General features: G+C 49.2%; 1 protein-coding gene across 1 annotated transcript in view; it reads left to right on the forward strand.

Moving 5' to 3' along the window:
• Positions 1 to 203: 203 nt before the first annotated feature.
• The window catches only part of LOC128720013 (synaptogenesis protein syg-2-like), a 30856-nt gene continuing 17555 nt past the window's right edge, over positions 204 to 13504 (forward strand). Inside the window, exon 1 of the mRNA XM_053813659.1 lies at positions 204 to 300. Coding sequence (XP_053669634.1) covers positions 228 to 300 — 73 coding nt within the window. The 5' untranslated portion in view covers positions 204 to 227. The remainder of the gene's footprint in view (positions 301 to 13504) is intronic.

A 13504-nucleotide genomic window follows, 5' to 3' on the forward strand; every position in this document is an offset into this window, starting at 1 on the left:
CGATCACCCCATCTTTGGGTGGGTGAGTGTACGTGTGTGTGTGAGTGTGTGTGTGTTTGTGCAATGGCGCCGGTCTGACAAAAACAGTTGCGATGACATTTTCACGACAGCTCGGTGGCCACGACGGCCCAGCAAGGACAACGATGGCAACCGGAAGTGATGGCCGACGATCCGTGACTGGCGTTCGGTGGCTGACGCTGGGCTTCCTGACGACGCTTTTGGCCACGATGGTCGCATGCCCCGGTGCCGATGCGTCCTACTCCGATACGGACGATCTAATCAACGAGCTCGATCGACCGAGTAAGTAATGCAACCGCCGCCTCAAAATGGCTGTGCTCGCAGTCAAAAGCGGCCAATTTTCTCCCGTTATGAGGTGACAAATTGTCTCGACCGGTCATTTGCTGGCGGACGAACGAACGGTTTTCCACGCTGACGAGATTTTTCACCCTCTAAAAAAACACACACCCCGAGAAATGCGGTTACTTAATCGGTCGATTAAGCGGCCCGGTGTGGCGCCACGAATTTAATTGTGGTACCCCCAGCGCACGAAAGACGGCTGAATTGGCCGTTTAGAGACCGCTCGAGTGCAATCAACCGACCGACGCAATCGGGGTCGGTTAGTCGAGCGGTGGTCCGAAAATAGCAGGGGCCGATTGAGCTCGTGCTGCCGGTGACGAAACCGGTTATTCTGGGAAGGTGCGATCCTTCGTTAGGATAGCGGTCGATAGAAAAGGATCCAGCGTGTAAATGGTGCATTGGAAATCGGGGGAGAGAAAAAAAAACTTACACAGATTACCTGAAGTAGGTTTCGAATCCTGCTTAAACAACCCAAAAGGGAGTTTTACTCAATCAGCTGGCCGGTAAAGGTCCGGGACAAACATCTTTGGAGAAAGGAGAGAAAACACACTCACACACACACAGTGATAGGGACAGTAATGGGGAGAATGTTGAGAGAGAAAAATTCGCCCAACTTGAAGCTTGATTTATCGACAGGCGAGTGGGATGATGGGCTGCCGAAAAAAGTTCCCGACAAGGTTAGAAGTGAAACACAAACAGAGATAACAGCTTAGAACATCGCCGGAACGACTTACATCTTTGGGCAATCAGTTGACTGGTTTGTTGGAGCAAGTTTTCCGGGAGGGAGAGTGATAAAAACGGCCGATTGAGAAGCCGTTGATGCCGTTAACAGAACAGCTATCATCGAATAAACGAGACCCGCATGACAGCATGGTCAACGATGTAAGTCACCGGAACACGCGATGTTGGGGAGAGTTTAATCAAAGCGAAGGGTTTATGCGGTTTCAACTTTAAACCTGCATGTTTCTTATTTAGTGCAGGATTCTTATCACGTTCTGCCACGTCCAATAGATCATTGTCTAGACGTTGAACTTCTTTCGACGGCTGGCATAATGCGATTATGCGCAGTTAAATCAGTTCGTTTGAATCGCAATACTTCCTCAAAGTTTGGTGTAAGTTTCCAAGTTGGCAATGAAAATCGCCAAATAAGAGAACGCTTTCACAAACTTAATGTTTCACAAGTAACAACGAAAATGCACGATACTCTCTCGGTGGCGTTGGGTTCTTCGAAATTCCAAACCTTTAAACAACGCCCAACTTCTTCCCCAACAGGGCGGGCTTTGTCTTTGAGCTTCCAGCAATACTCGGTTTGCTCTTTATGAGGCATCTGCGTTAGGCATCCAAAAGTTTGCCACTTTTCGTTCGCAAAGTTTGTCAGCGACTCATTTTAATTGAAATCCCTCCACCAATCCGATCTCGACTGCCTCAATCGCGCTAGAAACGAGAACGAACGAAGCATTCCTTATGCCATTCTGGAAGGGTCCCCGACCAAGGTCAGAAGGTGAAAGATCAACGCCAATCTCCTGCTCGAGGATGATGTAAGCGCTCGCTCTTAAGCGGCTTGGCAGCACATCCACGATGCTCGACTGACCTTAAACACCCCTCATCGGCGTGATCGAGGACCCACCGTCGGTGGTCAAATCATGGCGGATGCTATTAACAATCACTCGTCCATTGGCGTGGGAAAATCCCAAGACCCTGATGAAGCCATTAGTAGGCCGAAAACCCCGTCGTACACGCGGGAGATAAACGTGCACTTGTGGTTCGATTTCGTCGTGCCTCGCAATGGAGTTATTACGGCTACGAGAGGCACCATTCGCGGGCCGTGCAGTGGGCATTCGTAATTACGGGCGATTTATCAATAATGTAAGCGGCTCTCATCGAACGGGAACCTCGCTCCAGCCGAAGCTCGAAGGAACACGCCCGTTCAGGCGCCATGTTTAATCCGTTATGACACCGAATCGGTCCCAAAAGGTAGCCTGAAGGGATGTGGCAGTGGCAAAGTCCGCAAGTTGATGCAGAGGTTTGCGTGATTTACTCACGCCTACCTGGCCCGAAGGGAGTCACAAAATGCCGCGCACACGTACATCAGCGGTATCAGCGGGTTGCGATAAAGGACACACCCGCAAACAGACACACACCCACACAACGACATCGAGACACAAGTACGCAAGGACATGCTCACGCCGACGGAAGCCGACGCGAAACGCGCACGTGTACATAAATCAAGCAGTTGCTGGCAACACGGCTGACATTTAGCTGCTTGTTTTCCGGAAGCTTTTCACTTTGTTGTACCACCCACCGGTTGGGTGGGTTGTAATTTTTTGGCCTCTGGTTTTTCTCCACCTCTTGGCTTCTTGGCCCGGCTGTCTTTGCGAAGGTGACGATCGGAAGCCCGGTGTGTGTTTGCAGGCAGGTTTGGTTCTAGTTATTTCTTCTTTTTGGTGTTTGCTTCGGTGTTTTATTATTTACGGCACGTTGGAGCTCGCTGAAAAGTGACTCAGTATAGAGGAAAAAGTCGAGCGTTACGATGCCCGCGACGACGCCAAGGACAACGCACAAAGTGTTTGGTGGTGGGGTTATTTATGGGAGAGAAATGTTTGATCTCAACCCGCCAGATATGGCCAGACTGGGTGCCGGTTGGGTGGCCTTTTGATCGCGTTTTCCCGGTGTTTCGTGCTGCTTTTTTTTTGTTGTTTGTTGCATTGCTTCGACCCAGTGCGGGCGTTCTTACGCGTCAAAACACAAGAACAAGGATGGAATCGGGGACAAACTGAACATAAGCAAAAAAGCACCCAACACTAAGATACCAACAAACAACGCGTGAACTGGGGAAAAGCACGCCAAGAATTCCGTCTCGCGTGTGGGACCTGCTTTTAAATGCCACCATGAGGGGTTTTGATTTCCTCGAGCGACATATTTCGAGAATCCACCGTCGGTTGGCGTGATATTGTAATCACTGGCGCGGAAACTTCACGTTGCCCGGGAAACGCGACGGTGCACACGTTCACTAGGTGGGTGGGTGTCCTTTGCACCGGTGCAGCAGAGATATCTCCACGCAAAAGGACCAACCACCTGCTGTCCTGTTTGCCAGAAACTGCCAAGGAAACTCACGCTCACTTGGCAACGCTCGTCAAGGGTCGCTAAATTTGATTTTCGGTTCCACCGGTGAAGCGATGTAAATTAGAGCCACACTCGGAACCGTTGCTTTCTCGGTCGAAAAAGGAAACATTTCTAAAACCTCCACGGGTGCAAAGCCGCAGAACTGCGCTTTGATTAACGTCACCATGCCGACGCGAACCGACAGCAAAGTTTTACATCCAAGTGTGCCAGTTTCAAGTCCGTGTCACCCTGTGGATGTATCGAGAGGATAGGACTCGGTTGAAATTCGTATGTTTCTATCTCACTCATTTTCAGAAACTGTTTGATCTCGGTGCCATGAAACCCTTCCGGAAGCGTGGATGCAGTGTGTGTGTGTGTCTGTGTTTTTCGATAGTTTTTTTCCATGCCCACCAGACACTGTACACCTGCATGGCTTTTTCACGGACCGGCGCGCTAATGAGCTGTCAAATAGAGTGCACTGGTGACTTTCCCAACAAACACACATACACCACTATGGTGCTGCGGTTCCACGCGATGCACTTCGCGGAGATAATTCGGTGTTGGTTGGACTTTTCCGTGCACTCGCGCACGGTTATTTCCAATTTAATTTCCAACTCTGCACAGGCTGTAACCCTTTCGTGCGTCATCCGCAGCTGTGTTGGCTTGCGCGTTCAGGTTTGTGGTGGTCGCGCGCGTGTCTGTTTGTATACAATTAGGGATTAATTCTCGCACCACGACGGTTGTGACCTGCGATGGCAAACGGTAAAGTTTACGCGCCCCCAAGGGGTGGAGAAAACTTTCCGAAACGATCCGCGGACGCGTTTGTTTGCGCCGGTAAATAAACGCACACCACGGATTGGTGCTGGGTTTTTGCCATCGACCCACGGACATGCTGAGAAGCGAAACGTCGACGGAGTTCCGGCGAGTTTGCGAACCCTCGAAAGGCCACCCATTTTCCATGCGAGCGCGTGCCGAGACTTTGGATTTTGGATCAATATTTGATGGCCACACGCGCGCCAGGGAATTTATCGCCCGGAAGTATGGCAAATTCGTCGGCTGGCTGGGATTAGACGCTGATTCTCGCCAGTGCCGCAGGGCCAGCTGCCATGAAGGATGTTTATTTTACGCGCTGCTTCGCCTGCATTGCCAATCCAATTGCGCCAGGTTGGTGCATGGGATTTCCAACCAACGAGAGAGTTTCCACGGGGCAACAATTCCACGGAATCTTCATTACGCCCAACCTAACTGGCGACTGGCAAGGGAAAGGAATGTTTGCAATGAAATCAAACTAAACCATCGGTTTTGCGTGAAATTGGCAGCATTGATTGAAGGCAAAGTGGTTATGCAAACACTCACCTTTTCGCGTGAACTTCTACTGGCGCGCGAGTTTGATAAATGTTGCGTACGAACGCCAAGCCAAATTGTGCAATGTTTCCGAAATGAAATGAAATTCCTACCGCCAGGGGTTTCGATTTTAGCTCGTGGTTTCCGAGAATTGAGAACTCTTGAACGCAAAATCGAACGCGCATGATGCATTTGCTGTCAAATCCACCATCCCATCGGTGCTCTCGGCACCGATCAATCATGAACACCAGAAAAGCCACCCTCGCTCGAAGGCACACCACTCGTTGCACAATGTCACACGCTCTCAGCCCTCAGCTGCACCTTCAGCCGCGTTTGCCATTATTCATTCGGCACCATCCGACCACCTGTCGATCAGGTGGCATCCCGACCGGGTTAGGCTAATGGAACGATCGAACGTCTTGCCCAGCCGGTTCGGGTGCTTTGGCCGATGAATAATATATCCTAATTCTCTTAACATGTTAATTGCAGACTGCATAATAAATCACCCCATGCTTCGTTTGTTTGTTGCTGCGGCTAAATCCGGTGAAAGAAGCGTGTTTTGTCTTCCCAGTGGAACTGGCGCTTCTATTTGTCTAGTCAAGCAACGCGAATGCGTGAGGTCCTTGCAATTGGGGTCCACCTTCGGGGTTTCGGACGCGCGCCTTTTCGAGCGAAGAGCAGCACAAAAGTGATGCGTACGGACGGACTGGTACTCCTCTTAATTATGTTTGCGTAGGGTTTCTCTCAGGACGCATGCATCCTTACCACAAGAGCCGGTTTATTGGCCGTATCGTTGTTGTGGCCGTATCTTAACAATGCTGAGATGCTGGGTGGCGTTTTTCCTTGTGAAACTCCCTCGAGGGGTGGCCTTTGCTACTGCCACTGCAGGGAGAAATCAATTCTCGCCCCATGCCCGGAGAGGATCGTTGTCATTCTCGTTGGCAAAAAGGGAACCAACCCAGACACGGGGAAACAGCTGAGGTGCTCAACGATGGAATTGTTTGACAAGGGTACGTGTCTGGCGTTTGCAACGAGCCGCGTAGGGCGTGCGTCTTGCCGGCAGGAAAAGCCATCGTTTTCCGTCGAATTAAGCCGGGCTCGGGTGAAAACAATACATTCGCCTTCGAGCCAGGGAAAAGCGAGATTTGTGAAAAGGGCTGCTTGCTTGCTTGTGCTGAGCGATGCTGAGCGCAGAAAGTTTTTGCAGCCCTCAGCCGAGGAGAATGAACCACGTGCCGACGTCTTCGGAGGTCGGTCGTTTTGCTGATGGCGCACTTTGGCGGCATATGCTTATGCTGCCGCTTTGGCGCGCGTTCCAACAACTTTGTGATGTTGAAATATTTATCCTGATTTGCAATGCGAGAAAAAGCACTTTTGAACGATTTCCTCCTTTTTCCGATGGTGTGCTTCCGGTAGCGGGCAGCGAGTCGCAGCGAGTTGTCTGTCGATTGCAAATTACTTTCTCCCGGCCAGCGGAACAGCTTGGCCGTCCTTGGACGATGCATCCTTTTGCGCTGGGTGCTGGTGCGAAGGCAATCTCCGGAGACAGCTGCAATCCGGTGCAAGTAGTCGGTGTTCTAATTCGCTTACTGAGCGTCCTTGGCGGCTTTTTTTCACTTGTTTAAGGTGAGTCTGCGATAGGAGTTTTTTTAAAGGAATAGCAAATTTGCCCGATTTCATTCTCGTCGGTGTTCGGTCTTTGCGAATAACTGTAACAAATCATTCAATGATAATGATACATTGCATGGAGACATAAAAGGTTTAAACGGAATCTATCAGTTAGTTTGAACATTCAACATTTTTTTGTGGTTTTACTGATCTTTGTTCTCCTGAAAATGTGGTAAAATGAAAATCACAGCTTATTTTTACTAGCTTTTTTGTCAATTTGAAAGCTACAGTCGTTCTGCTTTAGCCATGCTCAGTTTCTATCAATTTATCTATAATAAAGAGCAAGTTTCTTTAAGAAATGAGAAAAAAAGGACCATTTTTTCATTCTAAGTGAGAGTTGAGATACCTACTGGTTTGTGTTCGAATGATGCGAGAGCAAAGCGACAAATTAATTATACATATATATATATATATATATATATATATATATATATATATATATATATATATATATATATATATATATATATATATATATATATATATATATATATATATATATATATATATATATATATACAAACATTCATTTTTAGTTAATGGAAGATTTATATTCCAGCTTACCAGCTAAGCTAGTTCTCACCGACGTGGCTTCTCTTACACACCTGCCTTGGCTTCGAATGCCCTAGAGCAAGATTCAAGTCCTGACGGGCACGAAGGACCCTCGGCACCACGAGACGGGGTAACTTTGACCGGCTTTGTCACCTTCTGACGTCTAGTGCGGTTGAGTTGAGCTTTACTTTTGCTCTCTCTCGCTTTCTCCCTCGTACAAGCAGCGTGCTTAATGAAGAAAGTAAACCATAAATAAATTAGACTTTATTTCACCGCCCCATGAATGGGGAGTGATTTATGCGTCTTTTGACTTTCGCGCGACAACGCCCTCTTCATTGGAAGGAGGAACGGGATGGATTTGCTTCAGAAATAGCCGGAAATGGCCGATCGGGTGGCGTGACTCTCTCTGGGTCTCCCTGAAGAAGCTCTTAGGAAGGGCTCAGATATAAGCCGGAAGCGACAGAGAAAGGTTTCCGTCGATCATGGGGGACGACGACTGTTTTACGATTCTGAAAAGTGTGTTAATTCAAGCGATTTGAACAAACTATTCGACGGGCTCGATAAAAGGACTTTTTTTGTGAGGAAAAACCACACGCATTTGCTAACTGTATTATCCTTTTTAGTTGAACGTTTGCCGTGAAGTGTTTGGTATCATTACACCTAAAGCTCAAGGACGCTTCTTGGGTTTTCTGTTCAAAAACGTTCCTCTTTCCACGTAAATCGTCAAGATGTTATATGCTCGAGGCAAACCATCCGAGCCTGATTGACGATAAAATCCACCGTGCCTTGTTACGCCTTGTAAAAAAAAAGAAGTGCATTAAGGACATTATGCATCCAATACCATAAGCCCATCAGAAAATTCCCACGAAAAAAGTGCATCAAAATAATCACACCGAGATCTCGAAACTCGAGCGCTTGCAGGTGACAAACCCGCCTGGAAAACTGTCCAAACAACCCCACACAAACACACACAGCAAAAAGGACATCTTCCCGTCACACGTCCACCGAGACCGGACAAACGCATAAGACCAAAGACCAAGCGGACAAAATAAACCATCTCGCGCGCTAGACAATGAGCTAATTGGGCGGTGTTTATGAGCAAGTATGTGCCTTATCGCGGGCTTAGCAACTCCGCGCGTGGTTCCAGGCAACTAACTTCCGCCAACCGGATTACGACCGAGCGCATCGTATCGAGACGGTAACATATGTCGACGGCTCGATGAGCGTTACAACTCCGGTGCACAGATAAATCCTGGCCCGGGTGGAGTGGACGTTCCGCGTTGTCAGCTCACAAACGGCAAGCAGAAGCTTTCGGTTGCCCTCGAGCTGGCTTTCGAGCGCACGATCTATGTGTGTATGTGTGCTTTTCTTTTTTTTGCAACCCACTTTTCCAGCTCTATCATGTGTGCTTTTTCGCTTGTATGCTTCACTCTCTCTTTGTTGCTGCTGCTTTACGCCGTTTTATCACCTACACCCAGTGGGCTCATCTTTTCCCATCATCCACCCGGTTCCGAAACGGCCGACCGACTCGCTGTACATGTGTGTGGGAGGATTTTCGTTTCAAGTTTTTTCATTTCTTCGTCTTCTTCCTCTCATGTCCTTTTCTCGCTGCTTTGGCCCCTGGCGGTTGCTCGTTCCGATCCTTGTCAGAACGTTCTTCTCCCTTGGGCGGCGACGGTACGAAATGAAGCGGAAAGACACCGAAGAAGACGTACCATAAAACCAGCCACCCAACCACCCACTCGGCGATGGGCGGTCGAGTCATTTTTTCTTTTTGCGTTTGCTTTTGCTTTGCTTTCCACGCCGTGTGAAAACGGGACAAATCAAGCCACCAACAGCAAACGGTTTCGGACACGTACATGTCGTGTTAAAATGGCGTGCTTTCGAAAAAAAGAAAGAAAAAAACAACCCATGAACGGGCGCACGGTGTGCCATAAATAATAAGAGCGGCGGGTGAGAAATAAAAGCGAATAAAAATTGCAACATACTCGTTGGCGTTGTCATACAGCTGGCGGGTTCCTTTTGGGGGGCCACCGTGGGTCACATTCTGGGCTGGACGCCTCACGGAAGCACAAAAATGTTCACAAAAACCTCCCCTCATTTCAAAGCAACCAAGAGCAAAGGATCGAAAAGCAAAGATGGGTGGCCAAAAACACAACAACTCTCCCGCTCGTTTGTGCGTTCGATAATCGAAAGCGGTTACTTCGGGAAGCGTTGCGAGCGGTTTGACTTTCCTTGGGTCCTTTCCTTGGCTCGAAGGACTCAACACCGCCAAAGGCTGGGCCTGGGCTCGCGTGGCGTCGTGGCTCACGGTTACAAAAGTGTAATTACTTATCGGACCGGGCGCATCTTAATTTATGCAGCATTAATTAGCATACGCGCCGGCGGCCACAGCCCCCTAAAAACAGGTCCTGCCTCGAAACGGGGAGGGCCATCATCCAATTCTGGTGAAAGATTTTATTGGCCTGCCAACAAAACGCCGTTCCCAAGGGCCACACCATCTGATAAGACACGGCTTAATTGATGGCCGCGAAACGATTGTGGGGAGGGCAAAAAAGGTTCCCTGTGTAATGTACTGTTTTTGGGAGGGATGTGTATTTTTTTGCTCCTTCTCCACCATTTTTTTTTCTTCTGTTCCCCTTCCGGAGGTCCTTGCGTGGGAACTGCGCGGACCTGGCGCTTGTTCGTTGCGATAGCTCGTTTGATGTTGTTCATGGGGGGGTGACAGAAAAAAAAGGCCCAAAGGGTTTGGTTAAGGAACGTTTCCTAATTGTTTATTGCCGCTTCGGTTGCCGGAGGGTTGCCTTCGGTTGTGTGCGTGTGTGTGTGCGTGTATTTCCCCAACGCGTGCTAGATTTGCACGAGTAATTGATTTTCGAACGTGCGAGCGAAAAGCGGCTGAAATGAAAATCCCCCAAAACGGCTGCTCCTTCGTTAAAGGCTGGTGTTCGTTTGCTTTCAACAACCCTAAAGGGGGTTAGCTAAGCCCTCGGTGAGTTGGGTTGAGAAAAAAAATAAATGTCCTTCGGCTGCGTGGAAACATAACCTCCTCTAACGGGCGTTTTCTCACGTAACGGCGTTTGGAAAAAAGGAACCGAATGAAGAGGAAACAATAAAAAACTGCACTAAATCTCAGGTAACCACCGATGCGTTCGTTAAAGCCAACCCATTAACGTGCCAGGAGGTGCCAGGGAGGACCAGCATTTTGCCACCCCCTCGATGGATTTATCCTCCCACACTGAAAAGGGGCAAGTGGGCCTCGTTGCAAGAATATTCAGGTCGCCGCCGTCATCCGGGGCGGATGGTTTTGGTGGGAGTTTTGAAGGATGAAAAATTTCTCTCCGATGGAAACCCATTCTAACCACCCCCACGGGTGACCCCTTATCGGTGGCTCTCGATCGGAGACACACTCCAGGCCACTCGACCGAAACACCCGCTCTACCCGCTCGAGTGCCCCAAAGTTGCGAGCAAACAACCCAACGCCGACAGGCAAAACGAACGAGAGAAAAAAAAACGCCTAATTGTAAACACTGCTGCAAACAAGTTGAATGCGGCGGAAAAAACTGTTCCGTAAAGCCGCCAAGGTTCACCGGGCGAATGAGAAAAATCTTATCTCTCTATAAATTGCTGTAATGGATTTTATTAATCATCTTCATAAGCTATTACGTGCCGAGGGGTTTTGGGTTGGCCCCTCGTCTGCCCAAGGTGGTACTCCCTTCTCTCTCTCTCTCTCTCTCTCTCTCTCTCTCTGTCTCTCTCTCTCACTCACCGGAAATGTGACGGAATGTCACCGGTGTTGTGGCGAATGAAGCCCGGTTTGGTTGAAAATGCGGCCAACCGTGTTGTCGCGCGGGTCGCTTTTCGCATGTACCTTACCCATGCCTAGGGGCAGGAAGGTATGAAGGGGGGAAATGGGGAGGAGGGTGGCTTCCGGAAGAGGGGAGAGGGGGGCTAAAATAAACTTCCGGCGAATTTTTCGCCCACCAACCGGCGGGCCAAACACATTCCGGTTTTGTGGCCGCGCTACATGACTTTTATTCATGTCGACGTGTTGAGGTGATCCTTTTTTTCGTCCTGCTTCTGCTTCTTCTTCTTGTTTTCCTTTTTTCAACCCTCCCTCTCACCTCTCGCGTCATTTATCCATTTTTTTTGCTTCATTTCATCGCTTTCATCGCTGTTGTTCATCCGCGCGCACGCAAGGTTCATGAGGAGGGTTTTTTCCTACTTTTCTTTTTTTTTCGTCCTTTTTCTTGCCACACCGCGCCACTGGGCTGTTCCGGTGGCTCGTTTGTGTTTTCTTTTTCGCTTTCGGCAGGCGTGTGCTTCGCGGCGATCCTCTCTTTTCTCTCGGATGCTTTCGCCCCCGAAAAGGTCTCATTTCTGTGCGCCATACCCCCATCAAATGGAGCCCCCCACGGGATGGTGCCGGGGGGTGGGGCCGTTGTCGTTTTACGGAAAATTAAAAGCGTCCTCCCTCCACGCTCCCAGCCACCTCCCAACCCACCGAAAAGTGGGACATTTTCCAAAATGTGGTGGCGCGGCACGAGCGTGAGCCGAGGGACACAAAAACTAAACTAAACTTTAGCAGACGGGTGGTTCGGCGGGCTGGGTGTATTTTTTGTCCTCCTCTTGCTCTTTCTTCTTCTTCTTCTTCTCTGCTTGGTGTTGTTGTTGTTGTTGCGAAAGCTTTTTAAACGCCCCCATTGCCGCTCCAACCCTTGCAGCTCTTTTGCTTTAGTTTTTCCGACCCGCGGGTAAATGTGTATGGGTGTATTTGTGTGTGTGTGGTGCCGTCTTCACCCGAGCCCTTTTGGACCCGGCCCTCTCCAGGGATTCGGCCATGCATCTGCCGCCCCCCCCCCACACAAACCCCTCCCTCTCTGTCCCCCGCAATGTCCTGTTGCGAAGGAGCAACACGCTCCCATTTTACGGCCGTGCTTATCGTATGCCCTACGGATAGTCGCTCGCTGGTTTGCCCTTTTGCTCCGCTTCCCTATCTCACCCTGGTGGATGGTACAGAAATCATGAATACCGCTACCAACCCCCTTGCATGGTCGGAAAAAACCACCCCCCCATGCCATTAGATTGTTCGCCAGAGATTATGGTTCCGGCTGCACGTCGTGCACCAGTGGGTGGGGGGGATGGGGTGGGGGAATTAGTAGGTTGGAGGGTTGTAGTCGCGCCTGAAGGGTGGTTGCATCACGACCGGGCGGTCGATTAATTATTCAAAAGCTCAAATTCATACCCTGCCCGTCAGGAATGGCAATCGGGTGGTGGTGAAGAGAGTCCTTCCAGCCTGTGCTAAAGGGGGTGGCTGGGGGGATTTTGGGGATGAATGACTCAACAGCGGACAGGGCAGGTCACAGGACACCAAGGGCGGATGTTCGGCTCACCACCCACCACCCACCACTTCTGCCGGGAAAAACGGTACGGCGTGGGTTTGCGAATTGAATGTAAATGGGCTTTCCCCTGGGCTGGCCAGGTATGAGCCGGGTGTGTGTTTGTGTGTGTGTGTGTGTGTGTGTGTGTGTGAGCGTGTTTTTTACGTCTGCACCCATCCACCCACCCACTCGTTTGCGGAGAGGCTCTACCGGGAGTGACTGGGTCAACGTAAAATGACCATAGCACTGTTGAAAGTTGGCATTGCTTCCGGTTTTTGTTTGTCTATTAACCCGCAAGCCCCCGGTGGTCGGACTCGATGGAGGGTTTGTGTGTGTGGGAGAGGGAGGATGCTTTTTTTTTCAAATTCATCAAATGCTACCAGCTCGTACGCAGCAAGGGTGAACAATAGATTATTTTTAACTGTTTAACCCCTCTCCGGAAGCTAACTGACCGGTAGGAAGGTGTTATTGTTTGTAGGGGACAAAAAAAAGAAACTAGAACGCTTTGCAGGACATGTGTGTGTGTGTGTTTGTGTGTGTTTGTTGTTGTTAGGATGCTTTTCAGCGTTCTATTTGAGTGGAATGCGTAGGGCCAAACAATCGAGCGTAGGGCAGAATGCACGCATTCATCCGAGGCATTGTGGTTCGTTTTATGAGACCAAAGCAACTATCGAAACGCTTTAAAGAGGATTAGTGGGCTGTGTGTGTGGGAGCGGGTGTAAAACCGAATCCAGAATTAATTACATTTGCCTGTTTGGCCGCACATAATGAAGCGCAAATATTGTCGCAGGAAGCGTGATTTCACTAACAAAGTATAAGAAGATTTAAAGCAATTTTTTTTGTCATAAAATCCGCTTTCATTCAACCCGCATTGCAGCTCACTGTGCACCACGCTGCTCTTTGTAGGGAGCAAGTGGATAAACTTGCTGGAAGCAAAAGGGTGTAGGCAAATTATCGATAACGCCATGTCGCCCATTTTTGGGTGACGGCAAAAACGCTTGATTCAAAATGCAACTTTGGAATATTTAGAACAGCTATTATTCTTCAATATCAAATTTATGACCAAACAGAAACACGAATGAACGAAAAGACAGCCAAAA

Source organism: Anopheles nili, chromosome 2, assembly GCF_943737925.1.
Source record: "Anopheles nili chromosome 2, idAnoNiliSN_F5_01, whole genome shotgun sequence".
NCBI lineage: Eukaryota > Metazoa > Arthropoda > Insecta > Diptera > Culicidae > Anopheles > Anopheles nili.